This window comes from Coregonus clupeaformis, chromosome 39 (assembly GCF_020615455.1).
Source record: "Coregonus clupeaformis isolate EN_2021a chromosome 39, ASM2061545v1, whole genome shotgun sequence".
NCBI lineage: Eukaryota > Metazoa > Chordata > Actinopteri > Salmoniformes > Salmonidae > Coregonus > Coregonus clupeaformis.
This window is the reverse complement of record NC_059230.1, coordinates 17,027,276-17,051,460: the sequence shown is the minus strand read 5'-3', so window position 1 is coordinate 17,051,460 and position 24,185 is coordinate 17,027,276. Positions and strand designations below refer to the sequence as shown.

Sequence of the window (24,185 nt, the reverse complement as noted above, 5' to 3'; positions counted from 1 at the left end):
CTTTGAGCCTGAATCCCTGTTCCACTCACTCTCTCCAGAGTCATTCCATGAATTTCAGCAAGCCATGACACCACCCATCTTCGATTGTTCTGAAATCGTTTGTGTAGTTAGAAACCGATAAGATAAGCATTCCTGCAACATTTATTTTGTTGAAATATAATTTGATCTCTGAAAAATGTAGCTAATTGATTGCAGCCAAATTGTACATTTTAATTTATGGATTCAGATAATATTCAATACATATAGCACCAAACATCCGATTTGGACAACATCTTCCTACCAATGAGTAGTAATACAGGAGGAATCCCCCCAAAATGTAAAAAGCCACCCATGGACCCCCCATACCCCACGCCAGCCATTTGAATTCTCTTTCCTTAATACCCATAATAGAGTGGGAAAGTACTAGGTTTTGCCCACTTGATAGTGCTATTCCTGCTACCCACCCTTGTATCCAGTTTGCTGGTCTCGTGTTTATTAAATGGATCACAATATTTTCTTTGAAAGTTTGGGTAGAAAACCATTAGCTTTAGCTTTTAGCTTTAGCATTAGCTTTTAAGTTTGGGTAGAAAACCATTAGCTTTAGCTCATGATGACAATACATTGTGTGGCCATCCTCACAAGTCAAGCCAGTCCTCCATGAAAGCAATTTAGTTTGTCCTTCTCTAGCAACCTAATGCTTCAACCCAATTCTCCTTTAATAGTCTAACAAATGGCAGCTCTCTGAGAGGGCTTATTCCTATGGTGCAATTCTCATGAATACTTTTCCTACAAGCCCACAACTTGATGGAGAAATGGGCTAGTGACAACTCTAATAAAATAAAACCAGTGTAAACCATTGCATGGCAGGCTTATGTTTTCCAATAAAATTATTAGAAAACATCTCTATGGGAAGTACAATAAGTGACATTTACCATTAAACCCAATGCCATTGTGTTGTTGGGACTTTTTACTATTGTAGACTATTAGAGACCATAACATTTAACCATTTAGAACTGCTGTAACCTAATGGTTTGCTTGTTCATCAGCAATGGTCTAACTAATAAACCACACACTAAAAGGGGCCATTTCATGAACAAAGATTAAGCTTAATCCTAGACTAAAAAGCATTTTCAACTGAGTTTCCCCATTGAGTTTAACTGTTTTGACTAGTCTTAATCTGTGTCTGGGAAACAGCCCCTCAATGCATTCTCAACCAATAGAAACTCAGGATGCTGAAAAGCCCTTGGCTAAATATATAACTCAGATTGGTCCATGCTGATTGGGAGGTTCCCCCTTCCTCAATCGGAATCTCAACCAATCCTAATCCAATCAATCCTAATCTTGACCATAATGGTGAATTTGTACTGGAAATGTAGTTATTTGCAACCTCTGACTGGATAAAAATATAGTAGAAACAGTGCCATCTAGTGGGCAAAACATGGCTGGATACAAAAAAATACTGTGTACTGATTGTTGGGCGTGGGGGGTCCGTGCGTGGCTTTTGACCATTGTTTTGGATTCCTCATGTCTTACTCATTGTTAGGAAGAAATTGGCTCCAAATCGGATGTTGGGTACTCTATTTATTGAATATAATCGGAATCCTATAAATGAAAATGGCCAATCTGGGTGCAATCAATTAGCTTAATTTCTCAGTGATCAAATTATATATTTTTTTAATGTTGCAGGAATGCTAATCTTAACTGTTCCTTACTACAAAAACTATTTCAGAAATCCTCCTTGTGCTTTTTGAGGTGGAATGACCCTCTTTAGCTAGCAAAAGAGCCAATGTGTGCATATAAATGTTATCTGTCCCCCCCTCTCCACCCCATTGGAATGCTCCAGGGAACTTGAGCATTTCCATTCTCTTCTTTTCCCCTGGAGCAACCAAACCACATCAGAGGGGGCACCACCCCTCCTTCATTATTCAAGGCGTTTTTTATTGCCTTCCTTGTTTGTGGAAACCCTGAGTCATTCTTCCTTGATCTTTCACTTAACATGAAACTGTATTGTCTCGCTCTGGACTATTATGCAATCCTTTTGAGGGGTGAAATCCAACAGGGGTGCATCACTCTGGCTCTAGAGTAGTACTGGGAAATAACCGAGTAAATTAACTTAATTTGTGCTCATCTAAGGACTATGATGATGCATCAGTATGAAAAATGTATGCACTCACTTAACTGTAAGTCGCTCTGGATAAGAGCGTCTGCTAAATGACTAAAATGTTAACGCTAATGAGACATGTCCACAGACACTGTTTTTACTTAATAAATATTATAGTTTAATGTAAACTTTGACTTGTTACATTTTTATGATTTATGGACAAACTACAGCAACATATTTTGTTTTATTCAAATAAGTTGCATTTTTCTAAAGTAAAATTGTATAGAATGATTCGAGAATTTAGTCTGGACACATTTCGGTAATGAGAATTAGCGGTGAAAAAGTACAACATTCAGGCGAAAATATATATATTTTTAAAAAATAAGACACTTTGTCAAAAACTAGACATCTTAGTCTTCAGATTGATAGTTTATTTTTGCAGATGCATCATGGTTTTGTACTACATTTTGCTACAGACAAGTTTAATGCTGGTTTAATGAGATTCACCCTCTCCTAACCCTAATTCTAACCATAAAAACCTAAACTTAACCCCTATGCCTAAAATAGCCTTTTCCTTGTGGGCACCAGAAAAATATCCCCACTTGTCAGAATTTTCCTTGTTTTACTATCCTTGTGAGTGGACTTCTGATCCCCACAAGAATAGTAAAACCAAACAAACACCAACTTCATGGCAAGCCAACTACCACGGCTGTTTGAGTTTAAACATACCCTTTCACTTACTGTAGACTGTATGTGATTCATTATTGCTTCTGTCCAAATATGTATAGTTGTGAACACATAAGTGCAATGCATCTTGTCCTTTCCTTATACAGACAGGACACAATACCCATGTAGCCTAGTGCATGACATTTACTTGGAACAAACAGGGCACAGTTTGGGTCACCTTTCTGATATGGTGAGAGAGTGGTATGTCTTTTTATGGAACCAACTGCAGGGGCACAAATGTACTGTAGTCGGTAACCTAGGTGACAGCCTTGTTGTGAGGTCCCAGTCTTTGGTCTACATAGGGCTGGCACAATTATTGTATAATCGCGTAACCGACAATTATGGACTTGAAAAAATAATAGGAGTTTGTGGTGGTTAGAGTTGGTCATAATTTTACGAGCAGAACAGCATGGTCGGGAGGAGAAGCTTAATTTCCAAAAGTTCCAAGCGGTTAAAAGCATTAAAACCGTTTTTTAGATAGGGGTGTCAGTAAGGCGGTGTTGTATTTATTAGGTACACTACAAAAGTATGTGGACACCTGCTCGTCGAACATCTCATTCCAAAATCATGGAAGTTGGTCCCCCTTTGCTGCTAAAACAGCCTCCACTCTTCTGGGAAGGCTTTCCACTAGATGTTGGAACATTGCTGCGGGGACTTGCTTCCATTCAGTCACAAGCATTAGTGAGGTTCGGGCACTGATGTTGGGCGATTAGGCCTGGCTCGCAGTCGGTGTTCCTATTCATCCCAAAGGTTTTCGATGGGGTTGAGGTCAGGGCTCTTTTTTATTTTTTTCATTTTTTTATTTAACCTTTATTTAACCAGGTAAGCCAGTTGAGAACAAGTTCTCATTTACAACTGCGACCTGGCCAAGATAAAGCAAAGCAGTGCAATAAAAACAACAACACAGAGTTACATATGGGGTAAAACAAAACATAAAGTAAAAAATACAACAAAATATATATACAGTGTGTGCAAATGTAGCAAGTTATGGAGGTAAGGCAATAAATAGGCTATAGTGCAAAATAATTACAGTTAGTATTAACACTGGAATGATAGATGTGCAAGAGATGATGTGCAAATAGAGATACTGGGGTACAAATGAGCAAAATAAATAACAATATAGGGATGAGGTAGTTGGGCGGGCTAATTTCAGATGGGCTGTGATCGGTAAGGTGCTCTGACAACTGATGCTTAAAGTTAGTGAGGGAGATAAGTGTCTCCAGCTTCAGAGATTTTTGCAATTTGTTCCAGTCATTGGCAGCAGAGAACTGGAAGGAATGGCGGCCAAAGGAGGTGTTGGCTTTGGGGATGACCAGTGAGATATACCTGCTGGAGCGCATACTACGGGTGGGTGTTGCTATGGTGACCAATGAGCTAAGATAAGGCGGGGATTTGCCTAGCAGTGATTTATAGATGGCCTGGAGCCAGTAGGTTTGGCGACGAATATGTAGTGAGGACCAGCCAACAAGAGCGTACAGGTCACAGTGGTGGGTAGTATATGGGGCTTTGGAGACAAAACGGATGGCACTGTGATAGACTACATCCAATTTGCTGAGTAGAGTGTTGGAGGCTATTTTGTAAATGACATCGCCGAAGTCAAGGATCGGTAGGATAGTCAGTTTTACGAGGTTTTTACGAGGCTCTGTGCAGGCCAGTCAAGTTCTTCCACACCGATATTGACAAACCTTTTCTGTATGGACCTCGCTTTTTGCACGAGGGCATTGTCATGCTGAAACAGCAAAGGGCCTTCCCCAAACTGTTGCCACAAAGTTGGAAGAACAGAATCGTTTAGAATGTCATTGTATGCTGTAGTGTTAAGATTTCCCTTCACTGGAACTAAGGGGCCTAGCTCGAATCATGAAAAACAGCCCCAGACCATTTATTCATCCTCCACCAAACTTGACAGTTGGCACTATGCATTGGGGCAGGTAGCGTTCTCCTGGCATCCACCAAACCCAGATTAGTCTGTCTGACTGCCAGAAGCGTTATTTATCATTCCAGAGAAGGCGTTTCCACTGCTCCAGAGTCCAATGGCGGAGAGCTTTATACCACTCCAGCCGACGCTTGGCATTGCGCATAGTGATCTTAGGCTCGTGTGCGGCTGCTCGGCCATGGAAACCCATTTCATGAAGCTCCTGACTAGCAGTTATTTTGCTGACGTTGCTTCCAGAGGCAGTAACTTGGTATTGAGTGTTGCAACTGAGGACAGATTATTTTTACGCGCTACGCTTTTCAGCACTCAGCAGTCCCGTTCTGTGAGCTTGTGTGGCCTACCACTTAGCAGCTAAGCTGTGTTGCTCCTAGACATTTCCACTTCACAATAACAGCACTTACAGTTGACCGGGGCAGCTCGTTTTTGACGAACTGACTTGTTGGAAAGGTGGTATCCTATAACGGTGCCACGTTGAAAGTCACTGAGCTCTTCAGTAAGGCCATTCTACTGCCAATGTTTGTCTATGGAGATTGCATGGCTGTATACTCGATTTAAAACACCTGTCAGCAACAAGTGTGGCTAAAATAGCCAAATCCACTAATTTGAAGGGGTGTCCACATACTTCTGGCCATGTATGTGTACATAGTGTATGTCCTAGCAAATTTTCGAAGATGCATTATGATACATTACAAGCTTAAAACATTTTTCTACTAAAATGACGACTATGACAATAACCATGTCCATTTGCGTGACAATTAATCGTTACCCAAAAATCCACAATCGTCATAGCCAATACTTGACGCTGAGAGTTGTATGAAGAAGTGGGTCAAGCTGTTGCAACCACAATAGGTTATGTTACGATTATGACAAGAAACATTGGAGAGGGAGAGAGCAACAAAACGGATACACAGCCAGGGGACCACTATAATCATTCCCTCTCCAATGTTTCTTTTATCAACTACACTGAACAAAAATATAAATGCAACATGTAAAGTGTTGGTCCCATGTTTCATGAGATTAAATAAAAAAATTCCAGAAATGTTCCAAATGCACAAAAAGCTTATTTCTCTCTCAAAGAAATGTGCACAAATGTTTTGCATACCTATTAGTTAGCATTTCTCCTTTGCCAAGATAATCCATCCACCTGACAGGTGTGGCATATCAAGAAGCTGATTAAACAGCATGATCATTACACAGGTGCACCTTGTGCTGCGGCAATAAATGGCCACTTTAAAATGTGCGGTTTTGTCACACAACACAATGGCACAGATGTCTCATGTTTTGAGGGAGCGTGCAATTGGCATGCTGACTATAGGAATGTCCACCAGAGCTGTTGCCAGAGAATATAATGTTCATTTCTCTACCATAAGCTGCCTCCAACGTTGTTTTAGAGAATTTGGCAGTACGTCCAACTAGCCTCACAACCGCAGACCACATGTAACCACGCCAGCCCAGAACCTCCACATCCGGCTTCTTCACCTACGGGATCGTCTGAAGGGGGGTGTGCTGAGGAGTATTTCTGTCTGTAATAAACTCATTCTGATTGGCTGAGCCTGGCTGCCAAGTCGGTGGGCCTATGGCCTCCCAGGCCCACCCATGGCTGCACCCCTGCCCAGTCATGTGAAATCCATATATTAGGGCCTAATTTATTTATTTAAATTGACTGATTTTCTTTCATGAACTATAACTCAGTAAAATCTTTGAAGTTGTTGCGTTTTATATTTTTGTTCAGCATACAATGCAAACTAGAGTCCGACATTCAAATTGGTTCCAGATTATGAAGGCGTTTTTTTTGGCCTACATTCAGGTTTGACACTCGATACTCTAAATGTGATGGGTTTGGTGTGTTTCTGCATAGAGTATGGTGATATTATACAGTACTTCTGTGTGCTTGTTCATGCCGTTGGTTTTTCCTGTATTGTACTCGGTAGTATCTCCTCATCAAACTGTGTGACACACTAGATAACATCTGACCAATTAAGTGGCAAGGATGAGGTCACAGTGCCGTGCTAAAAGTCTCTGAGACAGAGATTATTAAACACTGTTATGAAGTGGGCTAAATTTAGTCCAGAGCCGGCCGGGTGCTCCTTCAGTTCAGAGGGGCCACGTTTCTCTCCTCCTCCTGCCCCATGCTGCTGCTGACTCACGACTGGAAAATTTCACTTCCTGCATGATTTTCCACCTCTCTTTGAAGAGAATGGGTTGTTTGCTTTCTTAGCTTTTCTTTCATGGACAGCCGTTTGCTTCTTTTTGCCGTATCTTCCTCCCAAAGCCTAGTGTTTTTCTTGGACGTCTGAAGAACCTATTTTTGCACCATAAAGAAGTTATCCTAAGTGTATAAATCAAAATGGTCAGTCTTTAGAGGTTGTGCTCTCCCACAAGCAAGGTGACCTGGGACTTACGCTGCCATGTTATTTCAGACTTTACTGTAACTTACAGACTATAATAAGTTATAATATCTACCAGCAGAGGAAACCAGCTGTGATAGTTGCCAACCCCTCTATCTGAGAGCAGAGGGTTTCGTGCTCCATTAGCTGTTAGACTAATTGCATCTAATTACTACCTCTATGCCATAGTGCTCGTTATGGGTAATTGATGAATCCTTCTACTTCTTCTAAAGCAGGAAAACTAAGCATTTGATGACTCCTCGCCGAGCTTTAGCATATGGTCGTCTTGAATCTCGGGAAGGAAGCGTTTTTATATCCCAAGTTAATAGAATAACAGGACTCCAATTCTCTAGTTTTCCAGAGAACGTTTTGTAAGACTCGTCATCTTGATTTATGCTTACAGAGGTGTTTTGGTGCATTCCGCCTGGCTCTGCCGCTCTCCTCTGCTTCTCCCTAGTCACCGAAGCTCCTAACTCTCTCCATGTCCCTTAGGATGGGACTGGGAAGTGATATACAGTGACAGGAGTGTTTGTGAACAAGTCGCGTCGTTTCACAAGACCCCTGTCATTCCTTAGGTACGTTAAGTACTTTATGGTGGGATGCTGTTTAGACATGTATACGTATTTAATCATTAGGGATTCCACATACACTGTTAGAATGTAATGGACTGTCCCATGGTGCAAGTGTGATATATATGGAGCAGGTCGTTCCCGTGTGACTTGCTCTGTACTATCTATAAACTAAGACCTAGGCTACATTGTGTTACAGGAGGCCTGGATAAGGCCCAAATTCCATAGATATATCCCTACTTTGATAACAAACAAAACAATTTCCCATTCTCTGACCTCTATCCTCACATTTGACCTTGTCCCACCCACCTCTTCTCTCTTCTCTCCCCAGGCACACCCAGCCATGATCGAGGACAAGGGTCACCGTGTGACCGACTACTTTGTGGTGGCCGGGTTGACAGACAAGTCCACGCCCCTGGAGCAGGACCTGTCGGAGACAAAGTCCAGCGGGCCCAAGGCGCCCATTACTGACCTGGCCATCATCAACAAGTCGGCGGGCGAGACTGTGCCGGAGGGCTTCACCTGCATCGACAGCACCTACAGTGGGCAGCAGGCCAACCTCAACCACGGCAGCCTTAAGAGCCACGAGCTGTTCCTCTGCTACAAGAGGGGCCGCGACAAGCCCCCGCTCATCGATATTGGGTGAGTCTGTCTGTCCATCTGTGTGTGCGCTCTACTGTGAACCCAAATTAACTAAAGTGTGTTACACAATGGTATAATTAGGGTGAACTCTAAAACGGGTGCACCATAGCCTCTTAACACCCTACTCGTCCCAATGAGACCAATTACCAGAATAGTCATCTCTAATGGAGCTACAAGTACATCTACCTTAATCCCTTTCTTTGAAAACGACACTGATAGGAGAGAAAATGGTAATGAACATTGAAAATTGCTTCTCGTCTATTATTGAGCTATTGTGGAATAACCCTCTGCAATGTAGGCCTAGTGCTTGCTTATTATTTTGAGTGCTTTTGGGTTGTTTGCTAGATGAATTGAATGCATCCCCCCCATTTGAAGTAAATCACATTTCATTTTAAAGCACTTTACTCCCTTTCTATCTGGGAAATAACAGCATCCAGTAGTGTTGCGTTTTGAAAGAGTGATGCCAACCACTATCCTCAAATTAGTGTTTAGCTTTGATCCGGGGGTTTTGTTGGCGCCTGTCATTAAACGCTGTTCTCTGTTTAATAGATTGTTAGATTTTCTAGCCACATATCTCCGCTCTTCTTAACCAAAACAACAAACTGGAGTTTCCAGTTACTTGGCTCGACTGATTTTTTGAAATCCTCTGTTCTACTTTGGAACGCACAAGTTTCTCTTCAACCCTCACTGACTAGAGTGTAAACAGCAGATCAAATATCAAGTGTTTCCCCAAAGAAATGACATAATCATACTCTGGCTAGTTATAGGCTAGTAAAGCACTTACACTTCTTGGAGTGGAGAGAGAGAAATCCATCTTGGATTTAGGTAGTTCCAACGTAGCATAATTATCGGAAACAGACATGGTTTGGGATGCGGAGACTTAGAATTCAGTTTGTTGTTGAGCTCCTTGCCGGTTTGTGAGATTAAAGGATGAGAATAATAGAGGTAGGAAGCTTAAAGCTCTTGCCCCAAGGCTTCGTTTAGGCTTTGACTGCTAACACAATCCAATGTAGAGATACAATCCAGCCCCTTTATCATAATATAGTTCTACTCCCCAGAAGGCAAAGCTTGTTTAAATGACGTCATTCAAACCACATTACCATTATAACCAGTTTTAATGGTTATGAAGCTAATACCCACAGGGTCAAAATATCCACCAGTCATTGAGAGAAGCCATAGCCTTAGTTAGTTTAAGACAGACCCGGCACCAGGATAAAGTGACTAAGAGGGCAGTTGAAATCGGTGAGGGGGCACAATCACGACATAAAATTAACTTCACTCAGACATTTTGGTAAAAACATTTTTTTGCCCCAATTTTGTTATTATGAACTTGTCTCATCGCTGCAACTCCCCAACGGGCTCGGGAGAGGCGAAGGTCGAGTCATGCGTCCTCCGAAACATGACCCGCCTAACCGATCTTAACACCCACTCGCTTAAATCGGAAGCCAGCTGCACCAATGTGTCGGAGGAAACACTGTTCAACTGACGACCGAAGTCCGCCTGCAGGCGCCCGGCCTGCCACAAGGAGTCGCTAGAGCACAATGAGCCGAGTAAAGCCCCCCTGGCCAAACCCTCCCCTAAACGCTGGGTCAATTGTGCGCCGCCCTATGGGACTCCCAGTGACACAGCCTGGGATCTAACCCCAGGCTGTAGTGACGCCGCAACACTGCGATGAAGTGCCTTAGACCACCACGCCACTCGGGAGGCCCTAGCCACTCAGATTCTTTACCAGCCAAAATATTTTTTACCTCAGATTACACCAACAAAACACTAAACAGATGAGCATGCTTTGTAATGTTTCTGAAGCAAATGTATTACTAGTAAGAAGTAATGTGGTATATTGTTTTATTTCATTTTTTGTGACCTGAGTCTTTTAACCAAAGTATCACAGATGAGACGAATTTCACCTGCCCCTTTAAGGATGGGATGTTACCGTGGTAACAAGACTCATGTTTGTGCCTGGGAGATTGCGTCTGACTAGTAGAAGAGTTGTCTTCTCTTCCCTAGCAGTTGAAACTCAAACATTCAAAAAGATCCTAGCTTGTGAACAAAACAATGTAAATAACCTAGAAACACAAGGACTAAGTCTCACTTCGGTAGACTTTAGTTTCATGAAAATTAGACCAACTTTTATGCCTGTGCGCAGTACTTCTAAAACTGAATCTTTCACTCGGCTCTTCATGTGCGGACAGCCCCCAGCCAGGCAGTGTTGCATCGCGATGTGGGATAGGCTATATAGGATTCACAGTTCTTTGACTTTGTGCGATTATTTTACCAGCTATGAAACAAAACGACAGAAATACTTTGAAAACAGCTACTGCAGCATTTATTTTACTATAAATGTGATCATACTTGACTTTTTATTCACAAATGCAAGTGAAATGCTCGCACTGGAGCCCTGACCACCCACCTACGTGGCTAGTGAAATAGACATCTTACCCTCCAATGGCAAAATCTACCCACATTTGGCAGTTGTTCATTCTAGGCCCTGGGCACAATTTTGGGGGGTTCTTGCATTGGAATTATATTGAATTCTGCTAATATCATGCTATACCACAATAAAAAGTTCAAATACAGAGACTCCGAGACCATTGATTGAGTGCTTTTGAAGTGACCGGTTGGCATGAAATCCACTGCGCTGTATCAGCACAAACAATGGACAGCGCCCTACATATTAAAGCAAGGCCGTTTTGGTAATTAATATAGGCTAGAAGCTAGATAGACTGTTTGTAATAGATGAATGACCCCAGGGGCGCAACTTTCACGGGGGACGGGGACATGTCCCCCCCACATTCTGAAATTGCATTTTTGTCCTCCCCAGTTTTATAATTGGAATGTGATACAAAATGAGGCAACAGTGTGCTTTAGGACCATGCGGACGCCTCCAAGCGGTCGGGTAGGCTGTTTGGAGTGTTTATCCGACTGGGAAAAAAAGGATAAAAAATAAACAAAATAATTGTCCCCCCCACTTCTAAAACCAAAGTTGCGCCCCTGAATGACCCTATGTGAATGCAGCCATACACACAGCTGTCTTACCAAAATAATGCAAACTAAAGTAATAGCCTAGTTATTCATGCATACAAACAGAAATACTGAATAACAGTTTGGCTTAGAATACCGATACAATTGTGAATGCAAACGAATGAATGCGAACAGAACAAAACAGCAGTACCAAGTAGGACTAGTAAACAAAATATCAGATCAATAAAGGCATGAAAGAATCTACAGTGCCTTCATAAAGTATTCACACCCCTTGACGTTTTCCACATTTTGTTGTTACAGCCTGAATTTAAAATGGATTAAATATATTTTTTTGTTTCTGGCCTACACACAATACCCCATCATGTCAAAGTGGAATTATGTTTTTTGACATTTTTACACATTAATAAAAAATGAAAAGGTGAAATGTCTTGAGTCAATAAGTATTCAACCCCTTTGTTATGGCAAGGCTAAATAAGTTCAGGAGTAAAAATTGCTTAGCAAGTCACATAGTGAGTCCATATATCTTACTTTGTGCAATAATAGTGTTTAACATTAATTTTGAATTACTACTTCATATTTGTACCCCACACATATAATTATCTGTAAGGTCCCTCAGTTCAGCAGTGAATTTCAAACACAGATTCAACCACAAATACCAGGGAGGTTTTCCAATGCCTCACAAAGAAAGGCACCTAAGATTGAATATCCCTTTAAGCATGGTGGAGTTATTAATTACACTTTGGATGGTGTATTAATACACCCAGTCACTACAAAGATACAGGCGTCCTTCCTAACTCGGTTGCCGTAGAGGAAGGAAACCGCTCAGGGATTTCACCATGAGGCCAATGTTAACTTTAAAACAGTTACAGAGTTTAATTAATGGCTGTGATAGGAGAAAACTAAGGATGGATAAACAACATTGTAGATACTCCACAATACTAACCTAAATGACAGTGTGAAAAGGAAGCCTGTACAGAATAATATTCTAAAACATTCATCATTTTGAATATTGTGTGATGTGTATGTGGCATTGTGGCAAGTTCCTTGTCTTTTCAGAGAGTATATTCCATCATAAACAGAAAAAGTCCACTGCCCCCCTCCCCTCTTGACTCTATCGTGTCGTGTCCCCTCAGTGGTTGCTAGTTTGAAACAAGGAACTTAATGTCCACAATCGCTGACAAATACATTCAATTTCTTCCCAGCTGCGCATCATTAACAAGTGTTGACACTGATGTTCCCATAGCACTTCAAACTAGTTTTTTTCCCACAGTGCAGTGCATTTCAAATGCTCTTTTCTTGATGCGTGCCTAGCAAATCCTTTGGTTCTGTCAGTAGCATGCTTCCTGTTAGATTACCCAGCTTGGGTGAAGTCCTTGTCTGCGTTAGCATTGGACCCAACACAGAACTTTCGACATGGCAAGCAAAATGCTGAATCTGCAGTAACTGAGTATTCCAGCCACTCTTTTCCTATGAACCAGATGCTATTAAATTAACGTTTTTGGACAGAAAACCTGCGGCTAGGGTAGGATTCTAAGCTAACCTGGGCTGGCTTCTCTGTTCCAAGATCGTCAGGAACGGTCGGAGGTGGAGGGGGCTGTGGAGCCATTGTCCTGGCGGTGCTTGTGGAAGGGTAGGTAGTAGGGTTGGCGGTATACCGTATATACCGTATCCCGGTATATACTCTGTAGTGGTGGGGCATGAGGCAGAGTTGAGTGAAGTAGCTTCAACAGTAAACTTGACCCCGCCCTTATAAATCAAAGTCAAATATTATAGGCGGAGGCGTGTCACATTATTCACTTAGCCGACCACAGATGAGAAGACTTTAGTTTCATGAAAATGAACCCCCCCCCTCGCTTTTTATGGAAACCCAAAGGAGTCATACCTAACCGCCCTAGTAGCTTTCCATAGCCCCCCTACACACACCATGGCACGCTCTGTCCATTATGCTGACACAGCGCAGCGGAGATACAGATTTATTTCTGTCACTCAATCAATTGAACTTTTTTTGCTATTTTTATATAGGGACATTAACTAAAACTGAGGGGGCACAAGTTTCAACTGAGGGGGCTAAGCACCCTTTTGCCCCCTCATGGAGCCGGCCCCAGTTTAAGAAGGGACTGATTGGGTGTTTGCAGTCTGGATACAAGTGTTATGAACTGCAGGCCTCCTTGGCTGTTGCACCATGGGATTCTTTCACTGGCTGACTCTGTAAAGGTTTTAGAAGGATCCACTTCTTGTCAGAAAAGGGGGAGGTAGAGTTGGGGATCAGGTCATAAAATATTTTTACCTCAGTGCCGCTCTCCCATCCATCTCAGCCATCTGCTGATGGCTATTCCACATGCTATTCATCTCTGTCAGAAAGTTTCACCATAAGAATGGGCAAAATAATAAAAAATGGCACCCGTAAATTATTCATTGTCCTTCTGCTCAGCAGTTGCAAGACCCCATTTCCTTGCCCCCCCAGGCGCTGTGTTCAGTGTTTCACCATTGACTGTCACTGTTCCAACTCTGACTTGTTCTTGTGTGTTAATTAAGAGTTCACTGGCGCTTGTCCTTCCCATGCGGCCTCTTTTGGATTATTTCGCCTCCCATTCAGAATGAACGGTGCACCGGCTGCCAGATACAAAGCATTGGGACCTGTCTGTGTTCCTACTCATGTCACAAAGTGTCCCCTCCTCAGCTCTAGTGACCTTCCCAGGATTGCAATTACTTGGTAACAGGAGGGCAAGGCTCTTGGCTGTGCCCAAGGCATGCTGCATATAAGAGACTCTGTCAAATCCTTGAAGGATATAAGGTCGGCGGAAGCAAGGATTTGACTGCTAGTAACATTGCTTTGGAACTCCTGCAGTAATTGCTGTCAACCAGAGTCTAGGTTGTAGTGGTAGACTGATTGCATTCCTGATTACATCTAGATTCCCGTTTTTAATAAAATAATATTATTTTACCAGGTAAGTTGACTGAGAACACATTCTCATTTACAGCAATGACCTGGGGAATCGTTGCAGGGGAGAATAAGGGGGGATGAATGAGCCAATTGGAAGCTGGGGATGATTTGGTGGCCATGATGGTATGAGGGCCAGATTGGGAATTTAGCTGGGACACCGGGGTTAACACCCCTACTCTTACAATAAGTTCCATGGGATCTTTAGTGACCACAGAGAGTCAGAACACCCGTTTAACGTCCCATCCAAAAGACGGCACCCTACACATGGCAATGTCCCCAATCACTGACCTGGGGCATTGGGATATACATATTTTTTTAGACCAGAGGAAAGCGTGCCTCCCACTGGCCATCCAACACCTCTTCCAGCAGCATCTGGTCTCTCATCCAGGGAACAACCAGGACCAACCCTGCTTTTTTTTCCCCCCACCTTTATTTAACCAGGTAAGCCAGTTGAGAACAAGTTCTCATTTACAACTGCGACCTGGCCAAGATAAAGCAAAGCAGTGCGATAAAAACAACAACACAGAGTTACATATGGGGTAAAACAAAACATAAAGTCAAAAATACAACAGAAAATATATATACACAGTGTGTGCAAATGTAGCAAGTTATGGAGGTAAGGCAATAAATAGGCTATAGTGCAAAATAGTTACAATTAGTATTAACACTGGAATGATAGATGTGCAAATGGAGATACTGGGGTGCAAATGAGCAAAATAAATAACAATATAGGGATGAGGTAGTTGGGCGGGCTAATTTCAGATGGGCTGTGTACAGGTGCAGTGATCGGTAAGGTGCTCTGACAACTGATGCTTAAAGTTAGTGAGTGAGATAAGTGTCTCCAGCTTCAGAGATTTTTGCAATTTGTTCCAGTCATTGGCAGCAGAGAACTGGAAGGAATGGCGGCCAAAGGAGGTGTTGGCTTTGGGGATGACCAGTGAGATATACCTGCTGGAGCGCATACTACGGGTGGGTGTTGCTATGGTGACCAATGAGCTAAGATAAGGCGGGGATTTGCCAGAGGCAAGCCAGCAGTGGGATGCAGGGTGGTATGTTGCTGGCCTGTGTGGGTGGATGCTATGAGGTAGTTTTAAAAACCAAGGAATGCTAAAATCTGAAGACGTGCATTTCGATAATACTTAATACACAATACATTGCCTCGCCCTTCGGTCAACCTGCTCTTGTTGTGTAATACTTTAGATGCATCAATGCATGATAGCTCCTTGCTAGAATGTGCCATTCTCCAGTTTGCTCTCTACTGTCTATAAGGTTGAAATGAGTCATGTGCTAAAGATGTCTGACTCAGATCGCCCAGTGAAGAGGCCGACCAGGAATAGAGGAAGGACTGACTCGGTAAAGGGGAAGCCTGGATGGAAAACCAGCCTTGTCTTCAGAAACAGGCAGTTCTGGCTACAAACTGACCCTTCCTTTTTAATACTGTACAACTACCAAAGTTCGTCTCCAGAAATAGAAAACCATGATTACTTGTCATGGCTATATTTCTGATAAACATGCCCTAGGAGGGCAAGCGGGGACAACTGTACCTTGCGCTAAACTGTGTGTGTTTTCAACATATGGATAAAGAGATGACACATTCACTTACCCCATCATACATCCTTCTACCTGTGAGAGTGTACTTGATATCACAGCGAATCGGGTGGTAGCCCGACCTGGACTACCGTGCCAACTCCTTGTAACTTATTGTCTTGCCAATCATGTTTGGCTTGACAATGACCTCAATGGAGTTGACAAGAGCACAAACAGATCTGGGACCAGGCTACCTAGTCTCTAGCCTGCCATGTTGAGCTCGGTTCACTTCAGAACCCTGGTTGGTTCACTTCAGAGGCTGTGGAGGAGGCTGAACGAGTTTCTCAACACTCTTCCTTGAGAAGAAACCACAGATATTCCCCTACCATCAGAAAATATTCACTCTCTTCCTTTGAGTTTTGCCTTCGCTGCATGTTTTTGTTTCTAGAAGGCATGTGACATTCTGTTGCCAGAGTGGGAGGTGCGTAGAAATTACCCACATTGACTTGACTTGAAATATGACTACACTGAACTTGCAAAACGTTGCACCATGGAAACATTTTGGTGTTGCGAGGTTGAATAAACCTAAAACTTAAAAATACCAGTTTATTTACCAAATGTATTTGATTTCTGAAGGAGAATTTACAGTATCTATTGGGGTTAAACGCTAGAGAAAGCTCAGTTAAACCTGCGTAAGTGTACTGTGGTAGTGTAGGCCTAATAGTTCAGACTGTCTGCATAGAGAGAGAGAGAGAGAGAGTGAGCATTCTGATTTGTGTGGCTCTGATTATGTGTAGGCAGGAGTCATTCTGCTGCCAGCACTTTGCACCACTCTGCTATCTGCCAATCTCAGCTTCCTCACACGTTGTTGACACTCCTGCCTATTGAATGCAAGTCAAAGGCTAGCCACATGAGCGAAGACATGAGTCTGTCTCACTCTCTCTCTTTCTGTCTCTCTACCCTGCTCTCTACCTCGCTCTCTCTCACTCTCTCTTTACCTCTCTCTCTCCTTCTCTCTACCTCCCTCTCTGGCTATCTGGACATATTCTCCACTTCTTTCTCTGCAGTTTGCTAAGCAGTGCAAACGCATATCCAACATCAACTCCAATTAAAAATGCTTCATAGGGCAGTTCACCTGTGGTCCTATATGGCCTCAGGACAAACTTGTCATCGAAGGCCATGGGATAGTTGGTAGCCATGAATTAATTACATTCCTGCTCTCTGGGTCACTCTAAATGCACTGTATGTGGAATCCCTCTAGTATGGTACTTGCCTAAGGCCAGGCAACAATGGATGGGAGTCTTTTTGTTAGCGGTGGGTACATTTATGAAACTGGACCCAAGGTTATCTCCGCTTGAGCCCAGACGCTCCATTGTGATACAATGTCATGGTGATTTGATCGCCCATTGTTGCACTCCTATACATAGTAGGCTAAAGTATTTAGATGGGAGTTGAAACCGGGCAGCTGTGTTAGTAGTTACATACTGTGGGATATGTAGGACAAGATTTAGAAATGTCACTCCAGTGGTGTCCTGTAGTTACAGAGGCACTTGGCATACCCAGGCTTTTTTTCTATTTTCTTTTGGCCATGGCGGTATTGTGTCTTTTTATGTCACTTTCATTCTTACCAGTTTATGAAAGACTGCACAACCGATTGGCAAACGTATTGCAAATTGAGAAATCGTGACTAAACTGAATAAAAAGAAGAAACTACACTATCAAACAAAGATAAATGACATATAGAAAGCTTTGGAGTACCTTAAACGAAATTTGGGAGAAAAAGTTAACTCAGCTCCATCATTCATTGAATCAGATGGCTCATTCATCACAAAACCAACTGATATTGCCAACTACTTTAATGATTTTTTCATTGGCAAGATTATCAAACTTAAGCATGACATGCCAGCACCAATTGCTGACACTACACATCCAAGTATATCTGACCAAATTATGAAAGAAAAGCATTGTAATTTAGATTTCTGTAAAGTGAGTGTGGAAGAGGTGAAAAAAGTATTGTTGCCTATCAACAATGACAAGCCACCGGTGTCTGACAACTTGGATGGAAAATTACTGAGGATAATAGAGGACGATATTGCCACTCCTATTTGCCATATTTTCAATTTTAAGCCTACTAGAATGTGTGTGCCCCCAGGCTTGGAGGGAAGCAAAAGTCATTCCGCTACCTAAAAATAGTAAAGCCCCCTTTACTGGCTCAAATAGCCGACCAATTAGCCTGTTACCAACCCTTAGTAAACTATTGGAAAAATGGTGTTTGACCAGATACAATGCTATTTTACAGTAAACAAATTGACAACAAACTTTCAGCATGCTTATAGAGAAGGACATTCAACAAGCACAGCAGTTACACAAATGACTAATGATTGGCTGAGAGAAATTGATGATAAAAAGATTGTGGGGGCTGTTTTGTTAGACTTCAGTGCGGCTTTTGTCATTATCGATCATAGTCTGCTGCTGGAAAAACATATGTGTTATGGATTTAGTCCACCTGCTATATTGTGGATACAGAGTTACCTGTCTAACAGAACACAGAGGGTGTTCTTTAATGGAAGTCTCTCCAACATAAACCAAGGAGAATCAGGAATTCCCCAGGGCAGCTGTCTAGGCCCATTACTTTTTTCAATCTTTACTAATGACATGCCACTGGCTTTGAGTAAAGCAAGAGTGTCTATGTATGCGGATGACTCAACACTATACATGTCAGCGACTGAAATGACTGCAACACTTAACAAAGTTAGTTAGTTTCAGAGTGGGTGGCAAGGAATAAGTTAGTCCTAAATATTTCTCAAACTAAAAGCATTGTATTTGGGACAAATCATTCACTAAATCTCAACTAAATCTTGTAATAAATAATGTGGAAATTGAGCAAGTTGAGGTGACTAAACTGCTTGGAGTAACCCTGGATTGTAAACTGTCATGGTCAAAACACATTGATACAACAGTAGCTAAAATGGGGAGAAGTATGTCCATAATAAAGCGCTTCCCTACCTTCCTAACAGCACTATCAACAAGGCAGGTCCTACAGGCCCTAGTTTTGTCACACTTGGACTACTGTTCAGTCGTGTGGTCAGGTGCCACAAAAAAGGAAAATTGCAATTGGCTCAGTACAGGGCAGCACGGCTGGCCCTTGGATGTACACAGAGAGCTAATATTAATAATCTACATGTCGATCTCTCCTGGCTCAAAGTGGAGGAGAGATTGACTTCATCACTACTTGTGTTTTATTAGAGGTGTTGACATGTTGGGTGCACCGAGCTGTCTGTTTGAGCTACTGGCGCACAGCTCGGTCACCCATGCATACCCCACAAGACATGCCACCAGAGGTCTCTTCACAGTCCCCAAGTCCAGAACAGACTATGGGAGGCGCACAGTACTACATAGAGCCATGACTACATGGAACTCTATTCCACATCAAGTAACAGATGCAAGTAGTAAAATTAGAGTAAAAAAAAAAACAGATAAAAAATATTTATGGAACAGCGGGGACTGTGAAGCAACACGAACATAGGTGCAGACACATGCATACACACACACGATAACATACCTGTACCAGGTACAGCACCCGGTGTCACAGGAAGGCCACGAAGATCATCAAGGACCTCAGCCACCTGAGTCACGGCCTGTTCACCCAGCTATCATCCAGAAGGCGAGGTCAGTACAGGTGCATCAAAACTGGGACAGAGAGACTGAAAAACAGCTTCTATCTCAAGGCCATCAGACTGTTAAAAAGCCATCACTAGCCAGCCTCCACCCAGTACCCTGCCCTGAATTAAGTCACTGTCACTAGCCGGCTACTACTCGGTAACTCATCCCTGCACCTTAGAGGCTGTTGCCCTATGTACATAGACATGGAACACTGGTCACTTTAATAATGGAACACTGGTCACTTTAATAATGTTTACATACTGTTTTACCCATTTTATATGTACAGTTGAAGTCAGAAGTTTACATACACTTAGGTTGGAGTCATTAAAACTCGTTTTTCAACCACTCCACAAATTTCTTGTTAACAAACTATAGTTTTGGCAAGTCGGTTAGGACATCTACTTTGTGCATGACACAAGTACTTTTTCCAACAATTGTTTACAGACAGATTATTTCACTTATAATTCACTGTATCACAATTCCAGTGGGTCAGAAGTTTACATACACTAAGTTGACTGTGCCTTTAAACAGCTTGGAAAATTCCAGTAAATTATGTCATGGCTTTAGAAGCTTCTGATTGGCTAATTGACATAATTTGAGTCAATTGGAGGTGTACCTGTGGATGCATTTCAAGGCCTACCGTCAAACTCAGTGCCTCTTTGCTTGACATCATGGGAAAATCAAAAGAAATCAGCGAAGACCTCAGAAAAAAATTGTAGACCTCCAAAAGTCTGGTTCATCCTTGGGAGCAATTTCCAAATGCCTGAAGGTACCACGTTCATCTGTACAAACCATAGTATGCAAGTATTACCACCATAGGACCACGCAGCCATCATACCGCTCAGGAAGGAGACGCGTTCTGTCTCCTAGAGATGAACGTACTTTGGTGCGAAAAGTGCAAATCAATCCCAGAACAACAGCAAAGGACCTTGTGAAGATGCTGGAGGAAACAGGTAGAAAAGTATCTATATCCACAGTAAAACAAGTCCTGTATCGACATAACCTGAAAGGCCGCTCAGCAAGGAAGAAGCCACTGCTCCAAAACCGCCATAAAAAGCCAGACTACGGTTTGCAACTGCACATGGGGACAAAGATCGTACTTTTTCAAGAAATGTCCTCTGGTCTGATGAAACAGAAATATAACTGTTTGGCCATAATGACCATTATGTTTTGAGGAAAAAGGGGGACTTTTGCAAGCCGAAGAACACCATCCCAACCGTGAAGCATGGGGGTGGCAGCATCATGCTGTGGGGGTGCTTTGCTGCAGGAGGGACTGGTGTACTTCACAAAATAGATGGCTTCATGAGGAATGAAAATTGTATATGTATTGAAGCAACATCTAAAGACATCAGTCAGGAAGTTAAAGCTTGGTCGCAAATGGGTCTTCCAAATGGACAATGACCCCAAGCATACGTCCAAAGTTGTGGCAAAATGGCTTAAGGACAACAAAGTCAAGGTATTGGAGTGGCCATCACAAAGCCCTGACCTCAATCCTATAGAAAATGTGTGGGCCGAACTGAAAAGCATGTGCGAGTAAGGAGGCCTACAAACCTGACTCAGTTACACCAGCTCTGTCAGGAGGAATGGGCCAAAATGCACTCAACTTATTGTGGGAAGCTTATGGAAGGCTACCCGAAACTTTTGACCCAAGTTAAACAATTTAAAGGCAATGCTACCAAATATGTAAACTTCTGACCCACTGGGAATGTGATGAAAGAAATAAAAGCTGAAATAAATAATTCTCTCTACTATTATTTTGACATTTCACATTCTTAAAATAAAATGGTGATCCTAACTGACCTAAGACAGGGAATATTTACTATGATTAAATGTCAGGAAATGTGAAAAACTGAGTTTAAATGTATTTGGCTAAGGTGTATGTAAACCTACGACTTCAACTGTGTGTGTGTATATATAAATACATGCATACACACACACACACACACACTACCAGTCAAAAGTTTTAGAACACCTACTCATTCAAGGGTTTTTCTTTATTTTCAATATTTTCTACATTGTAGAATAATAGTGAAGATATAATTTACATTTACGTCATTTAGCAGAGGGGGGTAGAAGGTTTACTTTATCCTATCCCAGGTATTCCTTAAAGAGGTGGGGTTTCAAGTGTCTCCGGAAGGTGGTGAGTGACTCCGCTGTCCTGGCGTCGTGAGGGAGCTTGTTCCACCATTGGGGTGCCAGAGCAGCGAACAGTTTTGACTGGGCTGAGCGGGAACTGTGCTTCGGCAGAGGTAGGGGGGCCAGCAGGCCAGAGGTGGATGAACGCAATGCCCTCATTTGGGTGTAGGGACTGATCAGAGCCTGAAGGTACGGAGGTGCCGTTCCCCTCACAGCTCCGTAGGCAAGCACCATGGTCTTGTAGCAGATGCGAGCTTCAACTGGAAGCCAGTGGAGTGTGCGGAAGAGCGGGGTGACGTGAGAGAACTTGGGAAGGTTGAACACCAGACGGGCTGCGGCATTCTGGATGAGTTGTAGGGGTTTAATGGCACAGGCAGGGAGCCCAGCCAACAGCGAGTTGCAGTAATCCGGACGGGAAATGACAAGTGCCTGGATTAGGACCTGTGCCGCTTCCTGTGTAAGGCAGGGTCGTACTCTCCGAATGTTGTAGAGCATGAACCTACAGGATCGGGTCACCGGCTTGATATTAGCGGAGAACGACAGGGTGTTGTCCAGGGTCACGCCAAGGCTCTTTGCACTCTGGGAGGAGGACACAACGGAGTTGTCAACCGTGATGGCGAGATCATAGAACGGGCAGTCCTTCTCCGGGAGGAAGAGCAGCTCCGTCTTGCCGAGGTTCAGCTTGAGGTGGTGATCCATCATCCACACTGATATGTCTGCCAGAGATGCGATTCGCCACCTGGTTATCAGAAGGGGGAAAGGAGAAGATTAGTTGTGTGTCGTCTGCGTAGCAATGATAGGAGAGGCCATGTGAGGATATGACAGAGCCAAGTGACTTGGTGTATAGCGAGAATAGGAGAGGGCCTAGAACTAAGCCCTGGGGACACCAGTGGTTAGAGCACGTGGTGCGGAGACAGATTCTCGCCACGCCACTTGGTAGGAGCGACCTGTCAGGTAGGACGCAATCCAGGAGTGAACCGCGCCGGAGATGCCCAACTCAGAGAGGGTGGAGAGGAGGATCTGATGGTTCACAGTATCAAAGGCAGCAGACAGGTCTAGAAGGACAAGAGCAGAGGAGAGAGAGTTAGCTTTAGCAGTGCGGAGAGCCTCCGTGACACAGAGAAGAGCAGTCTCAGTTGAATGACCAGTCTTGAAACCTGACTGGCTTGGATCAAGAAGGTAATTCTGAGAGAGATAGCAAGAGAGTTGGCTAAAGACGGTACGCTCAATAGTTTTTGAGAGAAAAGAAAGAAGGGATACTGGTCTGTAGTTGTTGACATCGGAGGGATCGAGTGTAGGTTTTTTGAGAAGGGGTGCAACTCTCGCTCTCTTGAAGACGAAGGGACATAGCCAGCGGTCAAGGATGAGTTGATGAGCGAGGTGAGGTAAGGGAGAAGGTCTCCGGAAATGGTCTGGAAAAGAGAGGAGGGGAAGGGGGTCAAGCGGGCAGGTTGTTGGGCGGCCGGCCGTCACAAGTCGCAAGATTTCATCTGGAGAGAGAGGGGAGAAAGAAGTCAAAGCATAGGGTAGGGCAGTGTGAGCAGGACCAGCAGTATCATTTGACTTAACAAACGAGGATCGGATGTCGTCAACCTTCTTTTCAAAATGGTTTACGAAGTCATCCACAGAGAGGGGGGAGTGTGTAGAGAAAATGTAGAGAGGAGGGAGTGAAAAGATGCCAGGTCCGCAGGGAGTCTAGTTTTCCTCCATTTCCGCTCGGCTCCCCGGAGCCCTGTTCTGTGAGCTCGCAATGAGCCGTCAAGCCACGGAGCAGGAGGGGAGGACCGAGCCGGCCGGGAGGATAGGGGACATAGAGAGTCAAAGGATGCAGAAAGGGAGGAGAGGAGGGTTGAGGAGGCAGAATCAGGAGATTGGAGGGAGAAGGATTGAGCAGAGGGAAGAGATGATAGGATGGAAGAGGAGAGAGTAGCGGGAGAGAGAGAGCGAAGGTTGCGACGGCGCATTACCATCTGAGTAGAGGCAGAGTGAGTAGTGTTGGAGGAGAGCGAGAGAGAAAAGGATACAAAGTAGTGGTCGGAGACATGGAGGGGAGTTGCAGTGAGATTAGTAGAAGAAAAGCATGTAGTAAAGATGAGGTCAAGCGTATTGCCTGCCTTGTGAGTAGGGGGGCGGTGAGAAGGTGAGGTCAAAAGAGGAGAGGAGTGGAAAGAAGGAGGCAGAGAGAAATGAGTCAAAGGTAGACGTAGGGAGGTTAAAGTCACCCAGAACTGTGAGGGGTGAGCCATCCTCAGGAAAGGAACTTATCAAGGCGTCAAGCTCATTGATGAACTCTCCAAGGGAACCTGAAGGGCGATAAATGATAAGGATGTTAAGCTTGAATGGGCTAGTGACTGTGACAGCATGGAATTCAAATGAGGATATAGACAGATGGGTCAGGGGAAAAAGAGAGAATGTCAACTTGGGAGAGATGAGGATTCCTGTGCCACCACCCCGCTGACCAGATGCTCTCGGGGTATGCGAGAACACATGGTCAGACGAGGAGAGAGCAGTAGGAGTAGCAGTGTTTTCAGTGGTAATCCATGTTTCCGTCAGCGCCAAGAAGTCGAGCGACTGGAGGGTAGCATAGGCTGAGATG

At 43.5% G+C, this 24,185-nt stretch overlaps 1 protein-coding gene across 1 annotated transcript in view; it reads left to right on the top strand.

The window, feature by feature from the left end:
- The window catches only part of LOC121554662 (DENN domain-containing protein 4C), an 86,769-nt gene that overhangs the window by 30,566 nt on the left and 32,018 nt on the right, over positions 1–24,185 (top strand). Inside the window, exon 2 of the mRNA XM_041868330.2 lies at positions 8,027–8,337. Within this exon, the coding sequence (XP_041724264.1) occupies positions 8,039–8,337 (299 nt within the window). The 5' untranslated portion in view covers positions 8,027–8,038. The remainder of the gene's footprint in view (positions 1–8,026; positions 8,338–24,185) is intronic.